At 35.4% G+C, this 26762-nt stretch overlaps 3 protein-coding genes across 4 annotated transcripts; 2 read left to right on the top strand and 1 right to left on the bottom strand.

Moving 5' to 3' along the window:
* The first annotated feature begins 6280 nt into the window (after window positions 1-6280).
* On the top strand, window positions 6281-10500 carry LOC146929119 (cyclin-A2-4-like). Of its 2 annotated transcripts, none has more exons than XM_085701184.1 (12): window positions 6281-6393; window positions 7079-7409; window positions 7546-7816; window positions 7961-8115; window positions 8321-8413; window positions 8684-8817; window positions 8905-8980; window positions 9263-9339; window positions 9444-9477; window positions 9575-9724; window positions 9818-9955; window positions 10117-10500. In XM_085701184.1, the coding sequence occupies exons 2-12, from the start codon at window positions 7137-7139 to the stop codon at window positions 10168-10170; spliced, it is 1455 nt and encodes a 484-aa protein (XP_085557310.1). In that variant the 5' UTR covers window positions 6281-6393; window positions 7079-7136; the 3' UTR covers window positions 10171-10500. The 2 variants fall into 2 exon arrangements, with proteins under 2 accessions (XP_085557310.1, XP_085557309.1); XM_085701183.1 differs by having other exon boundaries at window positions 6281-6413.
* Window positions 10501-14297: 3797 nt separating this feature from the next.
* Window positions 14298-19143, top strand: LOC146929118 (protein RETICULATA-RELATED 4, chloroplastic-like). The gene is made up of 8 exons (XM_085701185.1): window positions 14298-14922; window positions 16949-17017; window positions 17126-17257; window positions 17370-17423; window positions 17507-17551; window positions 18269-18408; window positions 18504-18629; window positions 18727-19143. The coding sequence occupies exons 1-8, from the start codon at window positions 14383-14385 to the stop codon at window positions 18773-18775; spliced, it is 1155 nt and encodes a 384-aa protein (XP_085557311.1). The 5' UTR covers window positions 14298-14382; the 3' UTR covers window positions 18776-19143.
* Window positions 19144-23193: 4050 nt separating this feature from the next.
* LOC146929117 (uncharacterized) lies at window positions 23194-25818 on the bottom strand. Its single transcript, XM_085707219.1, has 4 exons — window positions 24876-25818; window positions 24079-24249; window positions 23790-23932; window positions 23194-23730 (listed from the first exon to the last, which is right to left on the bottom strand). The coding sequence occupies exons 1-4, from the start codon at window positions 25816-25818 to the stop codon at window positions 23194-23196; spliced, it is 1794 nt and encodes a 597-aa protein (XP_085563345.1).
* Between the last annotated feature and the right edge of the window lie 944 nt (window positions 25819-26762).

Genomic DNA, 26762 nt, shown 5'->3' with positions numbered 1-26762 from the left:
CATATTGCTATTCTTGAGAGCCTGCTGACTCCGTCAACATATGCCAACTTCTCACTATCTTGTAACCTTGTACTGACATTCCATAATATCTTAACCTATTCCAACAACATTCTTACCGAATCTTTCAGCCATGCTTAGATATATTTATCCAACTTCTGCACTTACGGGTACATGAAGTATTGCAAACATCTTAACCTACACTGTCGGAACGTTCCTTCTTAACATATCTTACATTCCCGGAGGATTCACACTTCTACTTGCTTTGTTCACCGGCCACCTTCTGGCATGATCGAACTTCTTCATCACATACTTCATTCCTCCTGGGTCCTATTCAGCTCTCAGGCATCCATTCTAATCGTTGAATGCTAAATTGAGTTGATCAGGCTCAACTAACAACAACAACTAGAACTTTTACCCGGAACCCAATGATCCCACTACGTTAGTTGTAATTTAATGACCCAAGGCACGGTCTAAATCGACCTGCTCTGATACCAAATGTAACACCCATACCAGACGTATCTAGAAAGTCTAGCATATGCGTTATTTTAGTACTGGATACATTAAAATATGCAACATAAATTACACACGAATGAATATTTATACAACAAATTGCGTTCGTACATAAATAACATAAACTTCTTAACTATACTTATAATTTCATTCTTCAAAATCCCAAGCATCCTGCAGCGACACGAACACACACTTGCTGAAACATTCATCCGACTTCAAGCTTGCATAACGTCCTGCTTATCTGAAACAAATAAGGATTGGGATGAGACATAATGTCTCAGTGAGTTCCCCTAAATCCTAGGCTATAGGCAACCTCAAGGGAAAACCTACGATCACCACGTGTCTACATTACAACCTGCCGGTTGATTATACGTGTGTGGGGACTTTCATACTTAGACGGTAGTGCATACTAGAGCCGTCATAGTCTTATCTTAACTTGTTATAGGCTTCACATCCTATACGTGTCATGGCGGTCGAGGGGGAAATCTAAAACTGCATTGCCAAGAATACGCTCTACGTATCGAGGCCTAACATAACATAATCATGACACGACTCTAGACCGGACGATTAGGGGAAACCTAAGATCGTCATCGGTATCATGTTCATAGCTTGCTATATACATAACTTGTTCTTACTTGTAGCATCTAATGCTCTTGTTCTTAAACATAATCATACATGTGCTCGATCTTGAGCATAACATAACATAATCATAATCATGATAAACATAATCGTGTCTAAGTTCATTCATATTGGTTAGCGTTGAACAAACAATTATTATCTTGATTCATTTTACGGATAGTCCCGGGTGGAGTAACCCCGAGATCAATCCCATACATGACCGATGTACGTACATCGGACTCCCTCGGTGTCGTGCGGGTCCCTTGCGGCTTAAACCGTTCCCCTTAGATCGAGAACCTCCCGTATCCCCCTGGCATGGATAACAAGAGACACGAGCACCTACGTCTTGCTTACTCAGTGACATGCGGGTCCCTTACGGCTTGAATCGTTCTCATCATGAGAACCCCTTGTATCCCCCTGATGTGGATATCAAGAGACATGTCACCTACACATATTAAGTCATGGTCTTGTCGTATACATAAGTTAAACATGTACATACTTGATTGTTTACCTCGGAACCTTAATCGAACCGATTAGCGGTAAACTCTTACTTGTTCATTCTTAATCATGGTGGAGAGATTAACTAATCAAACCACAACTTATCAGGCTTGCTATATCTTACTTAATCATGTGCGAAGATAACATACTTCACGTTTTATCATTCTAGAAATCGTGCTAACTAGCTAGTTCTCGACAACTATGTCGAGGCTCTAGTTTTCCCTTGCTTAATTAATAACTTACTACCCCATTCATGAAACGAACACTTCTCTCATATGTCATGCTTTCCAATATAAATAAATACTTGATTTTCTTTCGATACAACGTTTAAAAAAACTATGCCTTGGAGTCTTGTTTTGAAGGGTTTATATGTATAAAAGCATACGTGAATGAAAGCCGAACCGGAACACGACATCTAGGCAAGACGAGCAAAACAGGGCAGCAACCATGCTTTACTCGCCATTGCGAGTTGGCTAGCTCGCCATTGCGAGCAACATTTACTCGCCATTGCGAGTTGGTTAAGAGCAACCCTCCAGGACGGCCATTTTGCTCGCCAGGGCGAGTAATAGCTCGCCGTGGCGAGTTGTGACAGTCCAGCACCTGCACAAAACATGTTTTTGACCCAAAATCCTCAAAACAAAGTTTTCCAAGGCATATCATGACTCTATGGATCAAAATAAACTTGCAAAGTAGTCTTGGAACAAGTATTCACATGTATTGGGAGCATGACATAAAAAGGGTTACTAACACATATACTTAAAACCCTAAAATTATCATATGTTTCATATTAATTAACAAGGCTTAACATAATCCCAAAAAGGGTGGAAAAACTAACTATGGAACTCACCTAATAATAATCTTGAAGCATCAACAAGTTCCCAAGCAAAACCCTAGCTTTGCCCCACTTGCTTCCTTTAATCAAACCATTCAATTTTGTTGTTTTTCTTGGACTTTAAGACACCATAACCTTTGCTTGATCATAAAGAAACCATAACTTGATTCATCTTGAACTTACCAAGTACCAACCCTAACTTTGATCCTCTAGTTTCCTTGTGCTCATGACTTCATAAAAGAAACTTTGCTTTACTTGAATCAACCAAGGAACCATTGAATAAACAAACCCTAGCCTCATGGATTTCCTCTTGGTGAAGAGAAGAAGTTGTGAGATCACCCAAGTTTCTAGTTGTTCTTGAGAGAGAGGAAGAAGAAGAAAACCATGATAAAAGATCCATCTCCAAACCTAGAATCCAAGAAGGAAGAAGTTTAGAAGCTTGAAGGAGGGTGGGGGAAGAAGAAATGGCGTGGGAGAAGAGAAGAGAGAAGGGAGAGAAAAGCTTATGCCAACTTAGAGAGAGAAAGAGAATTGGAAATGAGATATTTTTGGGATAAAACCAATTAAATATCCTTCCCACGTGAAGTTACCATTATGCCATTGCCTCTAGCGTGTTTTAAATACGACACAGGTACATTTCCCGTATTATACTGACATCTCATAAACTATTTCCATTAACTTACTTTTCCATGAATTTAATTCCTCTGACACAATCACGGGTAATATCTCGATACTGACAGGCGGGATATTACAATATTACTGCCAACTTAGGATATGTATTTAGAGCCATTAAAACACCTCTCTTTTGATCAATATATTGAACGATAATCTTTCTTGAAAATTTGATTTAATAGAACAGTACCAAACTGAAAAAAATGGATGCGCTTTCACTGATTACCTTCTGACATGAATTCAGTCTAAAACTACTCGCCTAATCATATATTATGCTTATATGTGCACAAATAATTTATAGGATTAAAATACATCAAGCTACATTAGGCGCTAATCATATATTAGCAACATAAAAGATGGCAAATGCAAAGTCTATTTTATAAACATGTTAAACTGATATACTACCAGATGATTTATAGTACTCCATTTTGTAATATGTTAAACTCATTGACAATCTTATGATATCTGGCAGACTTGAAATAAACCCACATGCAGAAAGATAGCAAATGCAGAGTGTATTTTATAAACATGTTAAACTGGATATACACATGTAATCATTGTCATAGGTTTTGTGCTCAAGGTACTCCTACATCTATTGTTTGTGACATTCTAAATGTAGTTATAAAGATTTTTTTTTTTTTTTTTAAATGTACTACTTTAATTTTCTAATGAATTGTTTGACTTCTTATAAAATTCAAGTATGTTGCATTGATCAAGATATATAATACTCCCTCCGGTCCTATTTATAAGAAACAAATGGCTTTTTAGATACATTGAATAAATTATGTATTTGGTTTAGATTCTTGACTAGATACATAAGTTATTAAATGTATCTAAAAAGTCAACTTTTTCTTATAAATAGGACCGGAGGGAGTATTCTAAAATGATTTATTTTTCAAATTGCTTGAATTGATCAATAGTCTATAACAGACCCGCGCGATAGCGTGGGTCAAGAGTCTAGTTATCAAAATAACCTTAAATTGTGGCTAATGAAAAAAGTTAGGGTATATTGCCTCCAAAATCAACATACCTTGATCAATGTGTAGTAAACTAGACCATCGACTTGTGCTCCGCACGGGTCTAACCAGCTAATTAGTACGCAAATAAGTAGCACATTGTATATTGTGTTTATATGAATAGATCAATTTCTTACGCTTCACACAATGTACTTCATAGTTCATATGATGTGAAATACTTCAAATTAATCGCATCACGGTCAAGTTAGGTACGTCGTTAATTGCTATTAGTTACAATACATCAATACAAAGTGATGATCCTATATTTAACACAAACTATTAGACATTACGAAATACTTCTCTATATACGACATTAGAGGTCACGTCGATATCTTGACCATGTGAAAACACATCACTTGACAAATACTCCATCCGTCCCAATTTATAAGCAAAAAACACAAATTCACACTTATTAAGAAAACAAAAACATAGTAGTTTGAGGTATACTTTTTTGTGTTCTTCTTGGAATAAGTTTAATGAAAAAATGTAAAAACAATTCTTATTGGTTAATGATTATGGAGAGAATAGAAAAGAGAACAAATTGAATGCAATTTGCATTTAATTTTACTTTGGAAAAGATGATTTTTTTTTTAAATAACAAAAAAGTTGATCTTTTTTGCTTATATTTTGGGACAATGAAAATTATTTTTTTTTGCTTATAATTTGGGACGGAGGGAGCATATCCCAACATTCTTTAAAGACTGTCATTAATTTTTGTTAATAGTCATTGCGAATGAAACACAATTTCTTTTAAAAAACATCAAAACCAATATTGAGGTGCTCTAAGAAAGATAAACTATCAACAACTATCTGAATGTTTGTGTTTTCAATAAAAGTCTCCTAATTTTGGATGCAAGTTAACTAATGTTTACTATCATACAACATTTTAATGTCAGCGCTTTTTTTTTAAAGAGCATATACCATGATTACATAGTTCACTAATTTTGGATTACATAGTTCACTAATGCTTGTGTTTGTATTTCACGTTGGATGGTTCATCACTTTTAGCACACCTAGTGCGGGGTGAATCATTCTGCCTTTGAACATATATATCACTTTGATTTGTTAAAACAAAAAAACATAGAGCACAAAAACAAAATGCATGTATGAATTAGCTAGGTGCATTGTAGGCGCAGGTTATCAAATACTAAGACTTAAGAATGTGTTGATTTTCAATGCATATATATAGAGCTCCAAAGAAACAGATACAACCAAATTGAAGTTGTAAGTAAAAAAACCACACATTAGGGATGAAATAGTGAAAAGTAAAAAAAGCGTATAAACCTCACAGCTTGGCATGTATAACATTAGGGATGGTACATATATATACAAATATATATGAAATTGAAAAGAAGTAATAACAAAAAAATATTAGACAACAACCTTTCAAGCAATACATTGCAAGCAAAGTCTCGAACTCAGAATAAGACATGTTAATGTATGGGTATGAGACTACAAAGATAAAAGAATGGTATGAGGAAGGCAAAAAACTTTGTATGTGTTTGACCTCTATATATAAAGAGAAACTTGGATGAGATATAACGGCATGGGAAGCTTAAAAGTTGAACATCATGGGCTTAGGGATATTAATTAAGTCATTAAAAGTGATGTAGTTGGCAAACAAAAAAAAATGTTATGAAAGGACATTCAAATATGGGAGGGAAATTTGAATTTGAATTTGAATTTGAAAGAGCATTAATTGAGGTGTCTAAGCTTGTACCACACACCTAAATTCTTTGCTTAAATGAGATAGCATTAAAATGAGATGGCATTGGCTTGTAGGACACACCTTGGAATGAGGCTTAGGAGGGAAAACATTAAGTAAAGTAATAATATTTTTTTTTGAGAGGAAGTAAAGTAATAATATGATCAGCACATTGGATCTATGGATCTGAAAAGTAAAATATAATATAATAAGTTGAAGTTGTTAAGAAGGTGGCATGTGTTACCTACACAAAATTATCAAAATAACCTTAAATTGTGGCTAATGAAAAAAGTTAGGGTAAGGGCAGTTAAATAATTTTAGTAGTATGTCATGTCATGTGTTACCTGCACAAAATTAGCAAAATAACGTGACTAATGAAAAAAGTTAGGATAGAGACAGATAAATAATTTTGGTAATATTTCTTTTATTATATTGGTAGTGGAAGCGGACAACAAAAAAACTCTTTTGTTTCTTTCTCTTTTTCTCTGTGACTTTTTATCTTCCTTCAATGGAGCTGGTGAAGTTTGCAGCATAGATCTCAGGTCATTTTTCATACACAAAGGCACGTTTTTTATTAACTTCATTCTGGGTGGTTTTCTGGGTTATTCTGATTTGGGTTTGTGATAAAATGAGCTTAAAAGAGAAAAAAAGGGTTAAAGTTTGAAACTTTAATTAATCTTTGATACATATTTTAAAATAGGAAACTTGGACAACATTTTAAGGAACAAAAAAAAAGTGTTTTTTTTTTTTTTTTTTTTTTTTGTGGTTTTCCATTTTTATGTTGCTGAAATGAAGAGACCATGTATGTTGTTTGTCTTATTGTTATTATTTTTGGCAATGTGTGTTCTTTCCAAAATTTGACATCCAAACATTTTTGTTTCATGGTTTATGGTTTGTCAATTTCATGTCTCATCATTTCTGTTGTTCTAAGTGCATTTGGAAACATGGTTTTGTATTGTGATTGCTTCAAACATCAAGGTTATTATTAAAATTGATGAGTGCATTAAGGAAAATATGTTTCTTTGATGTTACTGTAGTTGGGTTGTTGATCAGCTTAAAAATATTGTCACTGATTGCAGATAGTAACATAAAAATGGCCCTTTTATATTTAATTTTTAATTTTCTTTGTTAAATTTTATTGTTATTGGTTCCTTTACATTTTCTGTGTTTAAATTTAGTTATGTACACTTTTGTTTTCAAGTTTCATGATTTTCTCTTGTGTTACAGAATTTAAGCACCAAGATTTAGTATCCAAAGTTCTTTTGAATTTTTGGATCTTGTAGAGATGAGGAAGAGTGTCACTCTGAAAGCTGGAGAAGTTCCAAGTCGATTGACTCGTGCTCGAGCTGTGGCTTTAAGTACATCTGGACAGTTACCACCAATGAAGGAGGTAGCACCAGGAACTCAGAATCAGAAGCAGCCCCTAAGAGCCAATTCTAAAAGAGCAGTTTCAGATGTTACATATCTTCCTCGTAAAAAGAGGGCAATTCTTCAAGATGTCACTAACAATTGTGGCGAAAATACAAACAGGAGTTGCTTAAATCCAACTGAAATTCAGGTTGCATATATCCAATATCAAATGGTTCTTGTTTTTGTCTTGAAATGTATTGAAGGATTCATATCTCAATAGTGGATAGGCACTTTTCTTCGCATAATGATTCTAAGACTAATACTGTTACTTTTATGTCTGCCAGGCTAAGAAAAGGAAGGTGGCTAAGCCTGCTCAACCTGATGTTTCAAATGAGGTTCCATCAGCTGCTGAGCTACCACCGTTCATAGCTGACTCAAAACCGGTGAGTTCAATGGAAATGCGGCTTAGATCATCAGAAGATTTCAGGTGCTTAGATGATTTGGAAGACAATGCACCTTTTAGGATGAGTTCCAACCAGTGTGGCACAAACAATAATCTGCTTCAAAGCCAGACATCTCGAATATCTGCTCGGCCTTTGAGTTCTCAGAAGAAAGGTTTCCCTCTATTTATGTAGTACATTGTCTATGCATTGCTTTAGTAATACCATAAAAGAAATCTGTTCAAGAACTTGATAAAATAAATGACTTTTAGTTAGTTGGTGACTGGTGTAACTTAGTTGTGGTTATTTTTGGTCTCAGCTTCACAAATTGTTGCAGCCAAGAAAGGTAACATTTCTGAACTTTTGGATGTGTCAAAGCATCCAGATGTCGCTGACATAGACGCTGATTTTGAAGATCCTCAACTATGCAGCCACTATGCTGCTGATATATATGACCACTTGCGTGTTGCTGAGGTTTGTCTCGTTAATGCCCTGTCACAATTGTCTCTACCAATATTGCTTTACTGCACATAGTTATGAACTTTATAAAATGCATGCTAATCGGTGAATCAAATATTCAACTGAAGCATGATTTAATACTCTTAGTCTTTCTGTCAACAGTTTCTCTTTGATTTTGCCTTTTATGCTAAGTTGTTTGTCTAACATTTCATTTTTTCAGCTGTCAAGAAGGCCTTATCCTAACTTCATGGAAACAGTACAGCAAGATATCACTCCAAGCATGCGTGCGATACTGGTTGATTGGCTTGTTGAGGTTTGAATTATTCGACTTTCTCATAGTCATGTTGTAACTGCGAATTCAAACTTCCAAGTTTAGCTGAACAATATGAACTATATTGAGTTTGTGAAGCTGCTTCTTCTGATTTCTTTCTTACATTGATGTATATTTCTTTTGAGCTACTTTTCAAAGTACTAAAGAGATTGACGATAATGTTTATTAGATACTATAACCTAGATGTGTATTATATTAGTTGATTAAATATGAATACTGCATTGATTTCCCATGTGTTGAATTCATGTTCAGGTTTCTGAGGGATACAAATTGCAAGCAAACACTCTTTACCTCACTGTATATCTCATTGATTGGTTTCTCTCCAAAAATTGTATTGAAAGAGAGAGACTTCAGCTACTGGGCATTACTTGCATGCTAATTGCCACGTAAGTTCTCAACTTAAGGGAAGTTGGCCTCTTGTGTTCCATTATGTTTAGTAATGCTCATTTGTCTTATTTCATATTTGATTGAAGAAAATACGAAGAAATTAACGCCCCTCGTATTAAAGACTTCTGCTTCATCACGGATAACACATACACAAAAGAGGAGGTAAATCTTACTCTTTCAAAAATGAATGATTAGTGCTTAAATGATTAATACTAAAGTACCAAGGAAAGCATACATCAAAACTGAAAGTAGCAATTTCATATGGATATACCAACACGAGAACATAGAATCTCAAGCACAACTAATATGTCCTCTAGTCATTAGATTTCATTTAGGGTCTTAAAAAGGATGCTTAACTATTTATAGCAATATATTTGCTGTTTTGTAAGTATGTGGTTTGAAACTTCTCATTCTTATCAGAATACTCAATGTATTGATTGACAGGTAGTAAAACTGGAATCTCTAGTGCTGAAGTCCTCTTCATATCAACTATTTGCTCCTACTACCAAAACTTTCCTCAGGTGTTTCTTGTCAACTTTTCGTCTACCGTTCAGTAGTCTTTACAAAAATATGTGTAATTTTGAGATCCTCTTGCAATTATCTTAGTACATTCTTGGTTTTGTAGGAGGTTTCTTCGAGCGGCACAAGCTTCCTACAAGGTAAAAAGATCGATCTGGGACAATGCTGCTTATTACAAGATATGCCAGATTTGTATTGAGCATTACTAATCACTTACCAATTGAATAAAACATGCAGAGGCCTAGCATTGAGTTGGAGTACTTGGCAAATTACCTGGCTGAACTAACACTGATGAACTATGGTTTCTTAAACTTCCTTCCTTCTATGGTCGCTGCATCTTCCGTGTTTCTTGCACGATGGACATTAGATCAGTCAAGCCACCCATGGGTTAGTTCTTTTCTTTCATGTGTTCCTTCCATATGAAATTACTCAAATAAAACACAACCTTAATTTCTACTTCTGTTTTTAACTTTTTTGCAGAATCCAACTCTTGAACACTATGCCTCTTACAAAGCATCAGATTTGAAAGCTACAGTTCTTGCATTACAAGATCTACAGCTGAATAGTAATGATGACTGCCCTTTAACCACCATCCGCAAGAAGTACACACAAGACAAGGTATGTCAGAAAGAGAGGTTTTATGTTTTCAAGTCTTGTTTCAAATTCAATACATATTGATTTTTTGTAACATAACTTTGTAACAACTGCCCTATTTACTTTGTAACATAACTTTCAAGATGATCATAATGAGTATTTTATTTTTATTTTTTTGTATGTAGCTCAATTGTGTAGCAGCTTTATCTTCACCAAAACTGCTTGAAACATTGTTCTGAATATGATGGACAAATGATGAATGCAAGGGACCCCTAATTTGTAATGATTTATGATGATGTGTACTGTGTCACAGTAGGAGACATGTTTCAAAAGTGCTCATCATGTCTGTAACTTTTTTTTTGAGCACATGTCTTATCTGTCTATTCTTTTTTTGTATATACATTTAGTGACCTTATGGGAGGTTCTTGCTTATTTAGTTTGTGTGAACAGTGAGATGAAGAACGTTGCCTAGAATGTCTTGATTTCAGATGGTTTAACTGTTGATGTTGTTATTAACTGATTGTAACAGTGACATGATATTGCTCAAGACTTTTTTTTTTTTTTTTTAACCGCGTATCCTGCTGGCATTCCTGACCCCAAAGGTTGGATTCAAATCTAGGACCTCTGATTAAGTTGCATCTGACAACTTCGAGCAAAATGAAAAAAGGGATCGAGGTTAATTGTGTATTCAAATTGATAGGGAAATAATTATGTTACATTTTACCATTGAATCAAAATAAAGTTGCTTTCTTTTTTTGTTAATAAAAATGTTCTCGCTCGTCTTGTGAATATAACTTAGTTGATATGAACATCATGTTATATATGTAGAGGTTGGACTTCGAACTTTGAATTTCCCACCAAGTGAAATTCTAACCATTAAATCACTTGACTAAAAAAATAAATTCTCTCGCCTAACTTATTCAATAAATTCTATCCCCCAATCAAACTTTAATACAACAAGAATATTGTAAATAATAATTAAATATCATGTTTAATATGGTAGTTCATATTTATTGTCATTATTATTTTTGAAATATTATATTTTTTGAGTTTTTTTTAATGGAAAATGTTAATAGTTAGTTTGTAAAATTAATATTACTTGAACTCAGACCTCCAATTATTTTTCCCTTAACTCAGACCATTTGCGCTATCCATCCCTAATCTTCTTTTCATACAATTTTTTTTTTTTTTGTGATGGCTGAGGTTTGAACTCCGGACCTTGTATATTTTTATGCATTGTCGATATCAACTGAGTTAAGTTCATGATGACTTCTTTTCATACTATTGTTGTAATAGTAAATAATATTAAATATTTCCTTAAAAAAATATTAAATAGTGAATTAAATATGTTTAATACGGTAGTTTTCAGTCAAAAAGAAGAAAATTTGTCAAAAAAAGTCATTCAAAAAGAAGAAATTTGTCCTAGCCTGCTTGTTGTTATTGCATTAAAACTATTCTTTCTTTTTTTATATATAATATCCATATGTTATCACTTTCAAACTTAAAAATATGCATTAGAAATATGTATTAATGTGATAATTGTAAAAAGAAAATAGAATAGTTTAAAATAATTATCACTTTCAAACTTAAAAATAGGTTATCAAAAAAAAACTTAAAAATAGATTACAAATCAATCTAAAATCTAAACTTTACATATTCAGCATATCAACAAACATTTCCTTGATTTATGTGAAATAAGGTTGGAGAGATAGAGATGAGAAAATGTCTAGAAAGAAACGAGTCCGATCCAATTATAATTTGTTATATCTTGATTAGAGTTATTAACTCGGTGTTCACTCTCGAAAATATAACTTTTTTTATCTTTAGTTAGTCTCGACTCTAAAGAAAGTGATTTGCAAAGAAGAAATAGATTGAAATTAACAAGATTATTTCTACTCAATCACCATGGATCAAGGTAAACTTAATTTTTATTTGAGAATCATAGATCAGTTTTTATGGTTTTGTTATTAAAATACAATAGTAGACATGATTTTTGCCTAGTACAAAAGGGGAACGATGTCTCTTCTATGAATAGTGTGTTGATTCTACGAATTGTTTCATTTTGTATTTACTGTATGTTTTTCGCAACTTTTTTAACCAGTTTTGTTTATAATAGTGACCGGATCAAGTATTTGTTAAGAGGTCAAAATTGTAAGTTTCAAGTCTTTCAAAAAAAATTTGCAAGTTTCAAATATTTTTTTTGAAGTATGCAAGTTTTAAATGTTGAAAGATAAAAAAAAAATAGTACTAGTAATATACAGCACAGTGGAGTGAGATATGTGGCGTCTCTGGTACTGCCTCCGTCCCGGTATATCTGAGTCAGTTTGGTTTTTCACACATATTAAGAAAAATGTATAAATAAAGGGGAAAGTGGAATATATTGAATTGGGAATGATGAAAGTAGTATTAATTACTCCCTCCTGTCACTATTATAAGCAAATTTTGACTTTTTAGATTCATTCAATAAATGATATATGTGGTCTACATTGTAGACCACATACAACATTTATTGAATGAACCTAAAAAGTCAAAATTTGCTTATAATAGTGACCGAAGGAGTATAGTTATATTGTATTGGGAATGATGAAAGTTGTATTGAAAATTGAAATGACTCAGTTATTTTGGGACACTTTTTTTTTTGAAAATTGTTGTTCACACATTAGAGAAGGTTGGGACACACATGTAAAATACGCTTTTGCCCCCTCGGCAGTTAACTGCCGAGGAATTCAAAATGCGGCTGCAGTTAACTGCCGAGGAATTCCTCGGTAGTTAACTGCCGAGGAAAGCATTTATGCAGACAGCAGGTCCTGCATTAATGCTAACCCTTACCAAGCCGTTTTTAGGCCAGTTTTGACCTGTAATTTCACCAGAGCATTTCCATAGGCAATTCAAATTATACAACAATGAAACTCGGTCATAAACAAGAAAAATACAATATCTTTTACATTTGTCCATAATTAAATCAAACCGACATTTGGTTCAAACCACACAAAAGTTTGAAATTCATCAAAACGGAACATAGTGTCCATAATCAAACAACACATTACAACTCATTACACATCATTAAATTAAATCCCTACTTACATTCATTACAATTGCATATGGAACGAACATATATATATATATAATACATTATTTTCCACCATATTCCTAAACATAAATCTGACGTCGCTATCGTCTTTAATAAGCCAAGGCATATAGCTTGCCGTTTTCCATGTGAATTCATCTCTATCTTCTCCTAGGTCTATCATTGGCATTAGAGCAGACAAGTGACGTGTATATTGATTTTCACCAAGATGCTCAAAATAAGTGTTAAGTTGTGTCTTCAAATCATCAATAGAGTCCGTCGGTGTTATCATAACCTTAACCGTCTTTTTAAACGCGCAATACCTAACACGCCCTTCAATTCTTGCAACCTCTGACATGTTTCACTTGACAAAAGCTTTAACAAAATAATCATAGATTAGAACAAAATTAAATGGAATGTAATAACGAATAAATCAAATGCGCAAACATTAATAAGCTATAAATAAGTATTGCACTAGTTTCAAGTCAATAAAAGTCATGTTATCATATATATCAATATAAATTACATAATGTTACTTATATATTGGCCACAAAAAATTGCCATTACAATTTTGACCCCAAAATATACGTCGGTGTAATTTCTACCAAAAAAAAGGACTAACACCGACAAAAAAATCACTCGTTAATGGCCAAGTGATTGGAGAAGATCAAGTGACATAAAATCTTCCTCATCTTCCGCAATAACTTCAAATCGTTCCAAAAAATTTTCCTAAGTGTTCCTCGGTAGTTAACTACCGAGGTTTTCCTCGGCAGTAAGGTACCGAGGTTTTCCTCGGCAGTAAACTACCGAGATTCCCCATGACAGTGTTACGTAACTGACGTTGTAAAACCACCATGACAGTGTTACAAATCCAAAAAATAAACCGAATAAAATGCACAATACCTGTTTTTTTACGTCAAAAGTGTGTTGAATCATCCTATGCTTGATGCTTGAATCATTTTGGAGCAAGATTTGATGAAAAAAATTTAGGATTTTGGGTTGGATTGGAGTTGTATGGAAGGTGATGAGAAAATAGTGTGTAGGGGGAGCAGGTGACTGTTTCATCTGATGAAACAGCTTTCCTCGGCAGTTAACTACCGAGGAATTCCTCGGCAGTTAACTGCAGCCGGATTTCAAATTCCTCGGCAGTTAACTGCCGAGGGGGCAAAAGCGTATTTTACATTTGTGTCCCAGCCTTCTCTAATGTGTGAACAACAATTTTCTTTTTTTTTTAGTAAATGGGTCAGATATTCCGGGACGGAGGGGAGTAATAAACAATGTTTGTTGAAGAGTCAAGACAGACAAAGTGAGTGACAGACAGACATTGATCGACTTCCTCTCCACTCCACGGTCGGTCCACCCCAATCTCTCTACACTCCATCCCATGGCCATGGCTTCTTCATCATCATTCTCCACCATCCACCCTCGTTCTTTCTCTCTCTCCACCCAAAACCACCACTCTTCTTCAACCTCTCTCCCACTCCCATCTCTCTCCATCATCTCCCGCCGTCGTCCACATTCTCATTCCAACAACCTCTTCACTCCCCGTCCTCCCATAACCGCCATTTATGCATCCACCAACGGTGGCGGCGGAATTGGAGAATCAGGTGGCAGTGGAAGCGGTGGAGGAGGTGATGGTGGTGGCGATGATGGTGAATCAGAGGATAGAGATCGAAACAGAGAAGAAGCGTTGCTGGTACTTACGGAAGTAGGTAAGTCATTGGAGAATTTGCCAGCGGATTTAGCCGAAGCGGTGAAAGCGGGACGAGTTCCGGGTTCGATTGTGAAGAGATTCTTTGAGCTGCAAAAATCAAGTGTGTTTCGATGGTTGCTTAATTTTGGTGGGTTTAGGGAAAGATTGCTTGCTGATGATTTGTTTCTTGCTAAGGTTGCTATGGAATGCGGTGTTGGCATCTTTACAAAGGTTAAGTTTTCATTTTATATTAATTTTGATTTTGTTTCTTTGTACCAATTTGGTGCTACATGATTGATAGACATTTGATAGTCTTCCTAACATAGATACCTTGGTAAAAGTTGATTCTTTGGAGTTGGCAGTCTAATTTACTAAATAGTATCAAAATTACACATAAATGGAAGGCAAACGTGCAACAAGCTGCGTCAGTAACTTTTGTTAGGCACAACATTTTTCTCTGACTTTGTTAGACGCTCTTAAATAGTTTTACTTTCTCAAATTTTGCTCATATTAGTCATTTTGAGAGTTGGGGACCAAATTAGATAGTATTGTTAGTAAGTTGTTAAATATAGAGACCAATTTGATAATACGTGGTTAAATATATGGACCAACTTGACAGGTTAACAGAGTGAGGAGTATGTTTGAAATATTTATAACCTCATGAACTTATTTGAGAACACCCTACAAAACAAGGGACTAATTTGGTCGTTCACTTACTTCACTCCTAGATCAATTATATGTTTGCTTCGTTATTAGGTTTGCAATTAGACTTGTATTGCCAATGGCTCATACGCCTATCTCCATCTACTCGTGACAGACATGCCTAATTTTGACAACAAATAGGAGGACTCGTGTTGTGAATTGTCTTAGATATAGTACTGGCCAATGAGATAAAAACTAATGAAGATATAACTACATTGATAGCTTCGCCGTCATGTATTAAATATCGATTAAGATTATTTACACTTTTTAATAAAACTTTTATAATTTAATGAGCTTCTTTGATTTAAGTATCTTAATAAGTAAACTGAAATATGGTAAATAAATGTATCAAGAGAAAAAGGTAATTGGTACTTCATTAGTTCTTCATTTTTACAATAAATGTGTCGGTTATTCTTTATTTAGTTTCCCAAAGGTTACCTTAGTTGGAATGAATCTTATTCGAGGTGTGTCGAGCACTAAATGTGTGAGTCTAGTCCGTTTTGCTAGACCCAACCCCATTGGTATTGTTATTCTAAAAAGACAAATAATAATATGAGTCAATCCCGTAAGTACGACTGAGTTGCTAGCTCCATGGACATTTGATAAGCTGTGGCATGGGTTCATACTGACAATTCCCTGTTCTCAGCACTTGGTGTGTGTGACTTTCGTTGCTAGGTTCTCGTCCAACTAAACAATAGATATAACATTTCATATATTACCGAAAAAAAAAATGTCATATATTACATTTGTAAAACATATTTTAATATAGGTATGTCTGGCCTTTTGAATCCACCCTGATGAATGATGATAGTAACATATGCTTATTTACTTAGGGGCAAATTTTGTCTTTTAACCAACATTACATTAGTCCCACTCCCAATGCAATTGAATTTGGATCCCTTGACTAAGGTATCGGACTCGAACCCTGTGGATGGATAAAACATGGTTGGGAGGGGAGACTCTACTAAAGGTGGCCAACTGGCCATCCAAATTCTTTAGCAGAGATTAGTCTTTACAAATTTTGTTTTTATATCAGGTTGAATTATTGAAAATATATATAATTGGAACTTTTGTTTTATAATAGGAACTTTTGTTTTTGGACAATAGTATAATATATTATTTGGTCTTGAACGGGAAACAGGATGGTAAAGAGAAAAATTATTTAACAAATTTTTTTTTGGTAACAATGAAGTTTGTTAATGGGTACAGAAAAGTTTGACCACATGCAAAAACAGCCGGTTTAGATAAAAACTCTGAAGAAGTACTTGTGGAAAAAGAAATATTCGAAAAAGAAAAAACTGAGTTTTTTTAACCAACATCTCCATTCCATCATAAACATATTTAAATTATAAGGACAGCTTATTTTGATAGAAAAGCTCCATTCAGCTACAAGCTAATCCAAACTGACTTTAACAACTGAAGTCCTTGATACAATACATTATGTTCTGGACCAAACCGGTCACATCTAGATAATCGTAATTTTTTTCATTGTTAATCTATTGGATTGAATTTTCTTGGTCATCCATTTGTAATGAATATTGCGTTTACATTTCAGACTGCTGCGGAGTTGGAGAAGCGAAAAGAAAACTTTACTAAAGAACTTGATTTTGTCTGCGCTGATGTGGTATGCCATATATTTATGTTTATATATTGTTTGAGTCTCATTGCAAGTCCGTTCCAAATTATATTTTATAATAATCACGTTTTTATTATTTAATTTAATTATTAATAGGTAATGGCCATTGTAGCAGATTTTATGCTTGTGTGGCTTCCTGCTCCGACGGTTTCTCTTCGACCACCACCTTCCGTCAGTGCTGGACTTATTGCTAAATTCTTCTTCGGCTGCCCTGAAAATGCTTTTCAGGTTAACAACGGAACTCTTAATCTGTTTTTGTTTATTTTACTTTTTCATGCTTGGATAGATATTGGCATGATGTTTTTGTGCGATTGTGTTTAACTTTGTCAACACTCAACAGGTGGCTTTGGCTGGAACGTCATATTCACTTATACAGAGAATAGGTGCTATTGTGGTATGTATTGCATATAAGAAATTAAGTTATTATATCATATATTTGAATTTGAATGTTTCAAGTCATAACCATATCTTCTGCAGCGGAACGGAGCTAAGCTATTTGCAGTTGGGACTGGTGCATCACTGGTATTTAACATTCTAACATATACACTAGCTTTTAATTTTTTAGTGAACTAAATCCAGACCCTTACCAATGTCATTATGGTGTTCTTGTTATGAACTTCAAAACAAAAGAATTGGTGTTGTTTTTATACGTGACACACTTTTACATCAATTAACCTTTCAACCGATGTAAAAACGTTGCATAGATTTTCAAAAATGTCACCGCGTTGCTTTCTCTATCAGTTGCAATATAACAGATGTAAAAAGTCGTTGATTCCATATTTTGCACTCATGTTCACAACTATATAGTAGGACTGTAGGGTAATGCAGTTTGTGTTAACCTTGTCGCTTTTTGTTGCTTTGGTATATGAGATTAAAAAATTGAATCTATATACCATATTCATTACATATATAATTAAACTAAGATAATTAGACTAAGCAGTTTTCATGGTAACTAAAGATAGGAACATTGTCACCGCTTACTTTGGAAATTAGCTAGCTGCCTCTCTCTACTTCCCTATGAGTGCTGGAATCCAATTGATTGGAGAACATAAATTTTCATATGATTGTGTTTTTAAGATAATCTTCCTTTAAGGTCAAGTGATGCTTGTTCCCCTAAAATTCAGGCTTATGCTTAACTCGGGTGTCTTGGAGATCTATCTTGCCATGTAATAATTAGTATATAATCGTAGACTTGTAGTATATTCATCAATGAGGTGACTGCATGACTTGCCTTTTCAGATTGGTACTGGTGTAACAAACGCATTGATTAATGCGCGGAAGGTTGTTGATAAATCTTTTGCTGACGAGGCAGAGGAAGTACCGGTATTATCAACGAGTGTTGCCTATGGGGTTTACATGGCAGTATCTAGCAACTTGAGGTAATTTGATTCTGCAACCTCAATAATGCATAATAACTATAAAAAAGCTTCAAAATTAACTTTTTTGTAATTAAATTGTCTCTGATCTCTACCAGGTATCAAATTCTAGCTGGAATTATTGAACAACGGATTTTAGATCCTTTGCTGCACCAAAACAAGCTCATGTTAAGTGCAATCTGCTTTGCTGTTAGAACCGGAAACACTTTCTTGGGCTCGCTATTGTAAGACTATCGATTTAACCTACATGTCTATATAATTTACTATATTTGCTTCATGTTCTATCCTCATTATTTATTACATGAATCTTACCATGAATAGGTGGGTGGATTATGCTCGCTGGGTTGGAGTCCAGAAAATAAGGGATTAAGGTTTTTCAATTGCAAGATATTGTGTCATGAAATCAATCGGGTCGAATGTTGTGTGTGTTGATTCATGATTGAAATTCCATTATGTTGGTGTGTTGTATTTTTTTAATGCTCTTGAGAGTGTAATTAACTGTAAATTCAAGCTCCAAGAGTCTTCAATTATCACCACGCATAGTGTCCAGCGAAGGTTAAAGATCCATCAACATAGCTAGCAGGACTCTGCAATATGAGATTAAGTAGAGTTGCTGTTTTTTTTTTTTTTTGGGGGGGGATGATTGTGGTATACTCTCTGAGTGTTGTTTACTTTTATGCGTGTATATTGTTTCTGCTGAAATTACTTTGATTGAAAACACTTTATTCTCTTCTCTAATGTCCTTTTCTTCACTTTGTTTCTCTTCCCCTTAGTTTTGTTTTTGTCACGTTTGCCAGAAACCTCATCGTTTGATTATGATGCAATGTGAAAAAGAAAATGTTGATTGACTTTAATCGATCAATGAATTAAGTATGTGTTTGGTTATACGTTTATTTGCCGCTGCCTCACGAGAGATTTGTCGTGGAAAAGAGAAGCTGCAAATGTAGCTTCTTTACAGGCGCACGTTTACTTCATTTCCACCGCAAACACAAACACTCGCTAAGTCACTAAGATTAGTCTAGTGGTGAGGGATTCGGAAAGTATGCATGAGCTATATAAAATAAAAAATACTCAGATGAATTTATCAAGTCTTATTACATACCAATTTAAAAAACAAAATACTTGATGAATTCACCATGTAAGAAGTTAATTTATTCAGTCTTATAACACACCAAGTAAGAAGTTAATTTGTCAGTTAAGACAATATACAAAATATGGGAAACAATGACAAGGTCCAAGTTTACGAAGATCAAACAGGTAATAAGACAACGCACAAAAAGAAGATTGATATTTTTAATGTATTTTTTTTATGCAAGATATTTAATGTATTTTAGTTAAAAAACATATTCAGTGTTTTTAAAGAGAAAAACCAAATGAGAAAGAGTGTGAGAATCAGAGAAAGAGAAAAACAAAATGATAAAGGTAGAGATTGAACTAAGTGATTAATGAACTCCCAAAGATAAATAGGTTTTCACTTGAACTCATGTTCTTTTTTTGAGTCACGTGACAATAATTTTACTGTTGTGTTAAAGCTCCCTCTCATATAATCAAATCCTTTCATTTAGTCTTCGTGAACTTAGCTCAGTTGGTATGGACCATGCATAAAAATATACAAGGTCCAGGGTTCAAACCCCAGCCACCACCAAAAAAAAAAATCCTTTCATTTAAAAAGAAAATTAGCTTTAGATTTGGGCCGATTTAAAACGAAATTAAATAAAAATTAGATTTTTAAAACGAAATTAAATAAAAATTAGATTTTATTTGGGCTGATTTAAATCTTTTTTTTTTGTGACATGAGAAAAGGAAAAAAGAAAAAAGAAAAGGAAAAAGAAATTACGTCCTTACAAAGGACACCCCACGAGCATCAGCTAGCAAAGCTAACGATAAACTAGAAGGAGGTTCTTGAAGCACAATTACAGGATCTACGTTAGTAGCTCCCAACTTTGCTAGCGCGTCTGCACAAGCATTCCCTTCGCGAAAGGTGTGATGAAGAGATATTGTCCAATCTTTCTTCATGAAATCTCTAATAATCTCTAGTTCATTAGCATAATGATGAAACTGAGATGTTCCCTTTTTGACAAGTTGAACGACATGCAAGGAATCTGAGAAACACATTACTTTCCGAAATCCAGCCTGCCAACATAGTTTGATACCCACTAAAAGCGCTTGTATTTCAGCATGGAGAATATTGGACAAACATACACTCCCATAGAAACCAAATTGAAATGTTCCATCATGGTTACGCACCAAGCCACCGAACCCTGCCTTCCCTGGATTAGTAAGAGCACTTCCATCTACGTTGAGAATCATGGCATCCTCATCCCCTTTATTCCAACACACCTCACGAGTTGTTCTATGGGAGTGGGAGGTTGGATTTCCAAATGCCTACTTGGAAACCTGTAGTTGAGTAAAGATAGATGTTATGATCTGGTACTTCACAGGAGTTGTTCCCTCAAACATAAAGATACCAACTTATCAATGGAGCTAAGATACCAACTTCATCCACTAAGGTTGCGAGGATCTTTGAAGTATTGTCTAGACCAACCTTTTGACATATTGCTTGAACATCCTTAAACCCACAATCAATCCATATTTCAACTGACCACGGACATAACATTAGACAGTGAGCAATAGTTTCATCTTTATTGCAAAAAGGGCAAGTAGGCGTTAAAAGGACTTTTCGATGACACAAGATACTTCTAGTTGGGAGAGACTTGTGGCATGCTTGCCATAAGAAAAATTGCACACTGGCTGAGAGCTGTAACTTCCAAATCCACGACCAAGATCCTTGAGAAATTTCATTATGATGTAGATAGAAGCCAAGTATAACCACTTTTTGCCGTATATTGACCATTCAGATTAGCACTCCAAACCCAACTATCTTCCAAGGAATCAACAAAACACGGAATTATCTCTTGGATGGATATAGTAATATTAGGAGGCAACAAAGTATGTAATTTTGCAACATTACAAACCTCATCATCCCACATGTCTCTGATCTTCAGGCAAATATCAGTTGGAGCAATATCCTGGACCACTTCACATAAAGGTTGCTTCAAAATCCAAGGTCGGAACCAAATATTTGTGTTCACATCTCCTATTTTAAAAGTGAAACCATCCTTCAAGATATGCAGCGCTTTCAAAATTGTTTGCCAAGTTGGCGACCCATTAGTTGCTTTATTCAAAAACAAAGCTCCTTCTTTCAAATATTTATCAGTCAACAAAGAAACCCATAATTTATCTTCTGACTGCAATAAGCTCCAAACAAGCTTACCAAGAAGTGCCACATTTTGAAAATGTGTGGTACGAATTCCTAGTCCACCCATTTTCCTAGGTTGAGCCATCTTCTTCCAACTAACCATGTGCATACCTTTATTATTCGAACCTCTCCAAATAAAGTTCCTCGCTGTTCTATCCAACGTATCACAAAAATATTGCGGAAACCACTAGATTTGCATGTTGTAAGAGCGAAGATAAGTAATAACTGCATTAACCATGGTGACTCTTCCTGGTTTGTTTAGAAGTCTTCCTTTCCAAGAAGCCAACTTAGTTGCCACTCTATCAAAAGTTTCAAGAAAGTCATCCTTCTTGGTTCGTCCATAACGAAGTTTGAATCCTAAGTATTTCTCTAATCTGTCTGTAAACTTGACTTCAGTAATGGACTCTAGAGACTCCTTAGTACTTCGACACACACCTTTTGAAGCAAATGCTCTTGATTTTTCCAGACTAATTTTAAGACCCGAAAACGAGCAAAATTTTTTCAAAAGGTTGGCAATAAAGTGAGCTTGTGATGGTTTAGCTTTTGCGAACAACAGAACGTCATCTGCAAAGAAAAGATGAGAGATCTTGGGACCATCCTTGGTAAGATGTAAAGGTTGCCAATTTCCCTCTTGAACTGCTTGAGTAATCATGTCGCCCAATCTTTCCATGCAAAGAACAAATAGATAGGGGGAGAGCGGGTCTCCTTGGCGGAGGCCACATAGAGGTTGAAATGGCTCTGTTCTATTTCCATTCCAAAGAAGAGAAACTGAGGTTGCAGATATGCTACTCATAATAAGAGAAACAATAATTGGAGGAAAGTCAAAGTAGTACAAAGTATCCCGAAGAAAATTCCAGTCAACTCTATCATAGGCTTTCTCCAGATCAAGTTTATAAATCACGTCCCCCTTTTTTCTTTTGGATTTTTGCATGTGATAAATAAATTCCTGCAGAATAACAACATTATCTATTGTTCCTCTTCCCGGGATGAAGCAACTCTGCAAAGGACCCACAATATCGTTAAGCATGGGTCTCAAGCGATTCACAAGCACTTCGGAAACTAACTTACACGTTACATTACACAAACTGATAGGTCTAAACTCTTTAAAAGTACGAGGGTTGTCAACTTTAGGGATCAAAACCATAAGAGATTCCGTTACTTGAGGATCCATATATCCTTGATCAAAAGCCTTCCTCACGAATGCCCAAATGTCATCTCCAATATCCTCCCAAAACATCTTGAAGAAAATAGGTTGGAAACCATCTGGACCCGGAGCTTTGTAAGACTTCATACCCATGAGAGCATGGTACCTCATGTTTGGTGATGGCGGTCGTAAGCATTCTTTTTTGATTGCAATTGAGAGGAGTGGAACTCATCGTCCTCAGAGGCCGAATCAAGACGTCTGTTGTACAAAAAAGACTTTTGAAAAAATAAAGGGCTTCTTGTCTGAGGATGTCAGTATCAGTACACCACTCACCAGAGGGAAGGTTAAGACTGTGGACTTTGTTTCTCTTTCTGCGGATAATTGCTTAAGCATGAAAGAAGGAAATATTTCGACTCCCAAGACGAACCCACTTCTCTCTCGACTTCTGGTACCAAAATGTCTCTTCTTGAAATAAAATATTCTCATATTCTTGAAGAATTTTACGTTGCAAAATAAGAAGGGAAGCCGAGTCCACGTGTTCCAAAGAACGTTGTATTCCACGAAGTCTAGCCTCATATTCCCTTTTCTTTTGAAAGATGTTTCCAAAAGTTTCCTTATTAAAAACCAAGGATTCATCCTTCACATTCCTAAGAGCAGTTGAAATATTACCTTGATCCTTCTTCCATGCATTCTTAACAATGGTGGGATAATCCTCATGGGTACACCAAGCTGCTTGAAAACGAAATGGCCTGCCCTCTCTAGTTGAAACAACATTACAACAACGTAATAAAATAGGGTTGTGATCAGATTGACGGCAGACTAGATGTTCTATAGTCGCCTCAGGAAATTGAAGTCTCCAATTCATGTAACTAATACCCCTATCTAACCTTCTTGAGACTAATCGGCCTCCTCTACAATTAGCCTGCCAAGTAAACTGACTTCCAAAAATTCCAAGTCAAGGAGATCACAGTCTGACATTACCTGAGCAAATTTAGAAGTTCTCGCATGAGAAAAGATTCCCCCACGTTGTTCTGAAGGTAGCAAAATATCATTAAAATCCCCGAGCAGCATCCAAGGAAGGGACACACGAGCACGTAGTTCGCGAAGATAGTTCCAAAGTCGTTCTCTAATTGAAATAGTGGGACTAGCATAAACACCAGAAAAAACCCATGATGCAGTGTTTCGAGTCACCTTAATTGTAATACATTGAGAAAAACATTCCACCACAGAGAAAGAGAAAGGAGTAGTGAGATTCCTCAGGGCCACAAACCTCCCGCTTGGCCTTCTGCTTCAACAATTTCAACATTTTCATAACCTTCTCTATCCCAGAAGCTCTTTGATTTCTCAAAGCGAGTATGAGTCTCGCTAAGAAAAATAAAATCCGGTTTAAAGCGGCTCAAAATCTCATGCATATGAGTATGACCTTTGCGATTTACAAAACCTATTACATTCCAAGATAGGACAGAAAAATCTTTGAAACTCATCATCATAAACATTGATAAGAGAAAGAGATATACATACCCATCAAGATAGTTATGCTTCAGCCACCATTTCATCACAGACATCATCATCACCATTTGTTTCTCTCCCATCTCCATCATGAAGTATATTCATGTATTGTCTTCCTTAAATGGATTGTTAGGATCTGGTGGCTCGGCATCTTCCAAAATTGGAGCATGTTTGGGCCAATTGCAACAGCTGGCATGGTAGTTTTGATGCCATGGGGAAGCTCGTAAACTTTGGACGTGTTTTGGCTTCGAGCATCCTGTTTAGCTATTGGGATCACCTTCCCCGACTTAGTTTGGCGGTCCTGCACAAGAAGAAATTGTCCTGGATAGTTTTTACTATTTGGTCCAACAGAGATTGTGCGCGTAGAGACAGGTGCATCCTGTGTGTTCTTTGAAATAACATCTTGTCGTGGCCTTTTCTTCCTATCCATGCTTCTCCTATTATTTTTGTCATGAGTTATGGAACTTGCACCCATAACAAATTTAGCCCTCACTTTATCCCTTTCGGTCTCCTCATTAAGATTTAATATTTAATATTTATTTTGCATAGTATAATTACTCTTTGGATCAGATCCAGTCACGTGATTAGCATTAATAGCTTTTCCTAGATTAGGCTTGGAACTAGCCTTCTTTTTTGGTTTAGAAACTACCAACCACTCTCCATAATTTTCCTGTGACATTCCCTCACCTTGACTAATATTGTTTCCTAGAGTATCTCCACCAATAGCGCTTGGAGTTACACTACCAGTAGGATTCAAGTTTTCATTGTGATCATGCTTTTGTACCGTCGTTTCAGATTCTAGTGGTGTTGCCACCGTTTCAACATTACCTTGTGTTTTATGTAGGCAATTACGTGAGACATGACCATAAAATCCACACCTATTGCAAAGCAAGTGCAATCCCTCATATTCAACATGAAACCATTTGTGTCTAAACCAAATTTTCCCAACCACAGGAAGGTTCAAATCAATCTCAACACATATGCTTGCAAACTTTCCTCGGGCCGCTTCAATCGTACGGATGTCAACCTTAATTGGACGACCTATTGCTGCACCCAAAGCCATAAGCACGTTTTCATCATAGTACTCCATGCCTAGTCCAGGTAAACAGATCCAAACACAAGTCCTATCAATACTTACTTCAAAGGGATCGAAGTCAGGTGTCCATGGATGGATCGCAAGATAGTGGTCAAAGATCATCCAAGGACTTCCACCCATAGCCTTTTCCAAATCTTCCTTCACATCAAATTTCACCATGAAGAAACCATTGCCAATATCTATTATCTCCATACCTCCTGAAGGTTTCCATATTGTCTGCAATTTGTCCATCATCACAAAGTAACCAATTTTTTTCCCTAACAATTTTACTATAATCGCTTGCTGCATAGGCCGTCGTAACTCCTCTATGATGCTTTCATCTAGAAAGCACTTAGGCTTCAAGCGATCTCCACCCTCCAACTTAATCTTAAAGAGATTCTTTTCAATAAGGTTCATCTTCTCCATTCTTGAATGAGGGTTTTTCCCTCCGGTGAGTTTGTCACGAAAGGAAACAGTCACTACTAAAAAAACAGTGTTTTCGGACGGAAATTTCGGACGGATAAGTTTTCGTCTTAACTTTTCGGACAGATTTGGGACGGTTTTTAAGGAGCGGAATTTTCGTCCCAAATCCGTCCCAAAATCGTGTGAATCTTTTTAGACCTGTTCAAACAAGATACTTTCGCACAGATTTCGCACGAATTTCGTTAAAAAAACAAATTTGTCCCAAAACCGTAGGAAATATTGAGACAGATTTCGGACGGCCAATATTTGATGGTTTTTATTTTATTTTTAATTGGGAAATTGTTTTCATATCCCGCCTGTGTTATAAAATTTTCCCTCTCTCTCCAATTTCTTTCTTAACCCTAAAATCAATTTTACAAAAAATTCTTTTCAAAAACCAGTTTCAGATCTCTTCAATCAGCAGCTACTTTCAAAGCTTTTCAATCAATTTCTCTACTTTTCTTCACCAAATTCGCAGAGATCTACTTATTCTCAAACAGCTCCCCCACAGACCGCATCGTGTGATGTTTGGACATAGAATCGAGTCATTGTGAATGGACGATTCACAATGAAGATGAGCTCAAGGAAGAGAAGAACTCGCCCCCTTGATGAGGATGATATCGCTCTCCTCAAAACCTACGTAATCCTCTCTCTCTGTCTCTCTCTAAAACCCTAATTTCCATTTTCTCTGTTTTAGCTTCACCGATCTCGTTTTTTGTAACAATCGCTTAATGTTTCACTAGCGTTTACTCTATTGTATGCTTTATAACATTGAATTCCAACTATGCTTTAACCCCTTTAGTGTTCATTGAAAAATTTGATGATTATGGATCTAGGGTTAGTTAAAAATCTGCTTTTTTTGTGGGTTTTAAAATTCTATAACGTTGAAGGTATACTCAAAAGAAAGA

The sequence above is a fragment of the Medicago sativa genome, chromosome 4, assembly GCF_051527215.1.
Source record: "Medicago sativa cultivar Bolivia chromosome 4, Bolivia_mono, whole genome shotgun sequence".
NCBI lineage: Eukaryota > Viridiplantae > Streptophyta > Magnoliopsida > Fabales > Fabaceae > Medicago > Medicago sativa.
The sequence above is the reverse complement of the archived record's forward strand: the minus strand, read 5'-3'. Positions and strand labels throughout refer to the sequence as shown.

What these genes read in the sequence shown, in the direction of transcription:
- LOC146929119 (XM_085701184.1), top strand. Translation starts at nt 7,137, where the DNA reads ATGAGGAAGAGTGTCACTCTGAAAGCTGGAGAAGTTCCAAGTCGATTG. An exon ending in TAAATCCAACTGAAATTCAG is followed by an intron (nt 7,410 to 7,545) that starts GTTGCATATATC and finishes TATGTCTGCCAG; the next exon opens with GCTAAGAAAAGGAAGGTGGC. An exon ending in ACTTGCATGCTAATTGCCAC is followed by an intron (nt 8,818 to 8,904) that starts GTAAGTTCTCAA and finishes ATTTGATTGAAG; the next exon opens with AAAATACGAAGAAATTAACG.
- LOC146929118 (XM_085701185.1), top strand. Translation starts at nt 14,383, where the DNA reads ATGGCCATGGCTTCTTCATCATCATTCTCCACCATCCACCCTCGTTCT. An exon ending in GTGTTGGCATCTTTACAAAG is followed by an intron (nt 14,923 to 16,948) that starts GTTAAGTTTTCA and finishes TTTACATTTCAG; the next exon opens with ACTGCTGCGGAGTTGGAGAA. An exon ending in ACTTTCTTGGGCTCGCTATT is followed by an intron (nt 18,630 to 18,726) that starts GTAAGACTATCG and finishes TACCATGAATAG; the next exon opens with GTGGGTGGATTATGCTCGCT.
- LOC146929117 (XM_085707219.1), bottom strand. Translation starts at nt 25,818, where the DNA reads ATGGAGAAGATGAACCTTATTGAAAAGAATCTCTTTAAGATTAAGTTG. An exon ending in GACTGGATCTGATCCAAAGA is followed by an intron (nt 24,250 to 24,875) that starts GTAATTATACTA and finishes GGAATGTAATAG; the next exon opens with GTTTTGTAAATCGCAAAGGT. An exon ending in GAACTTCTAAATTTGCTCAG is followed by an intron (nt 23,731 to 23,789) that starts GTAATGTCAGAC and finishes TTTACTTGGCAG; the next exon opens with GCTAATTGTAGAGGAGGCCG.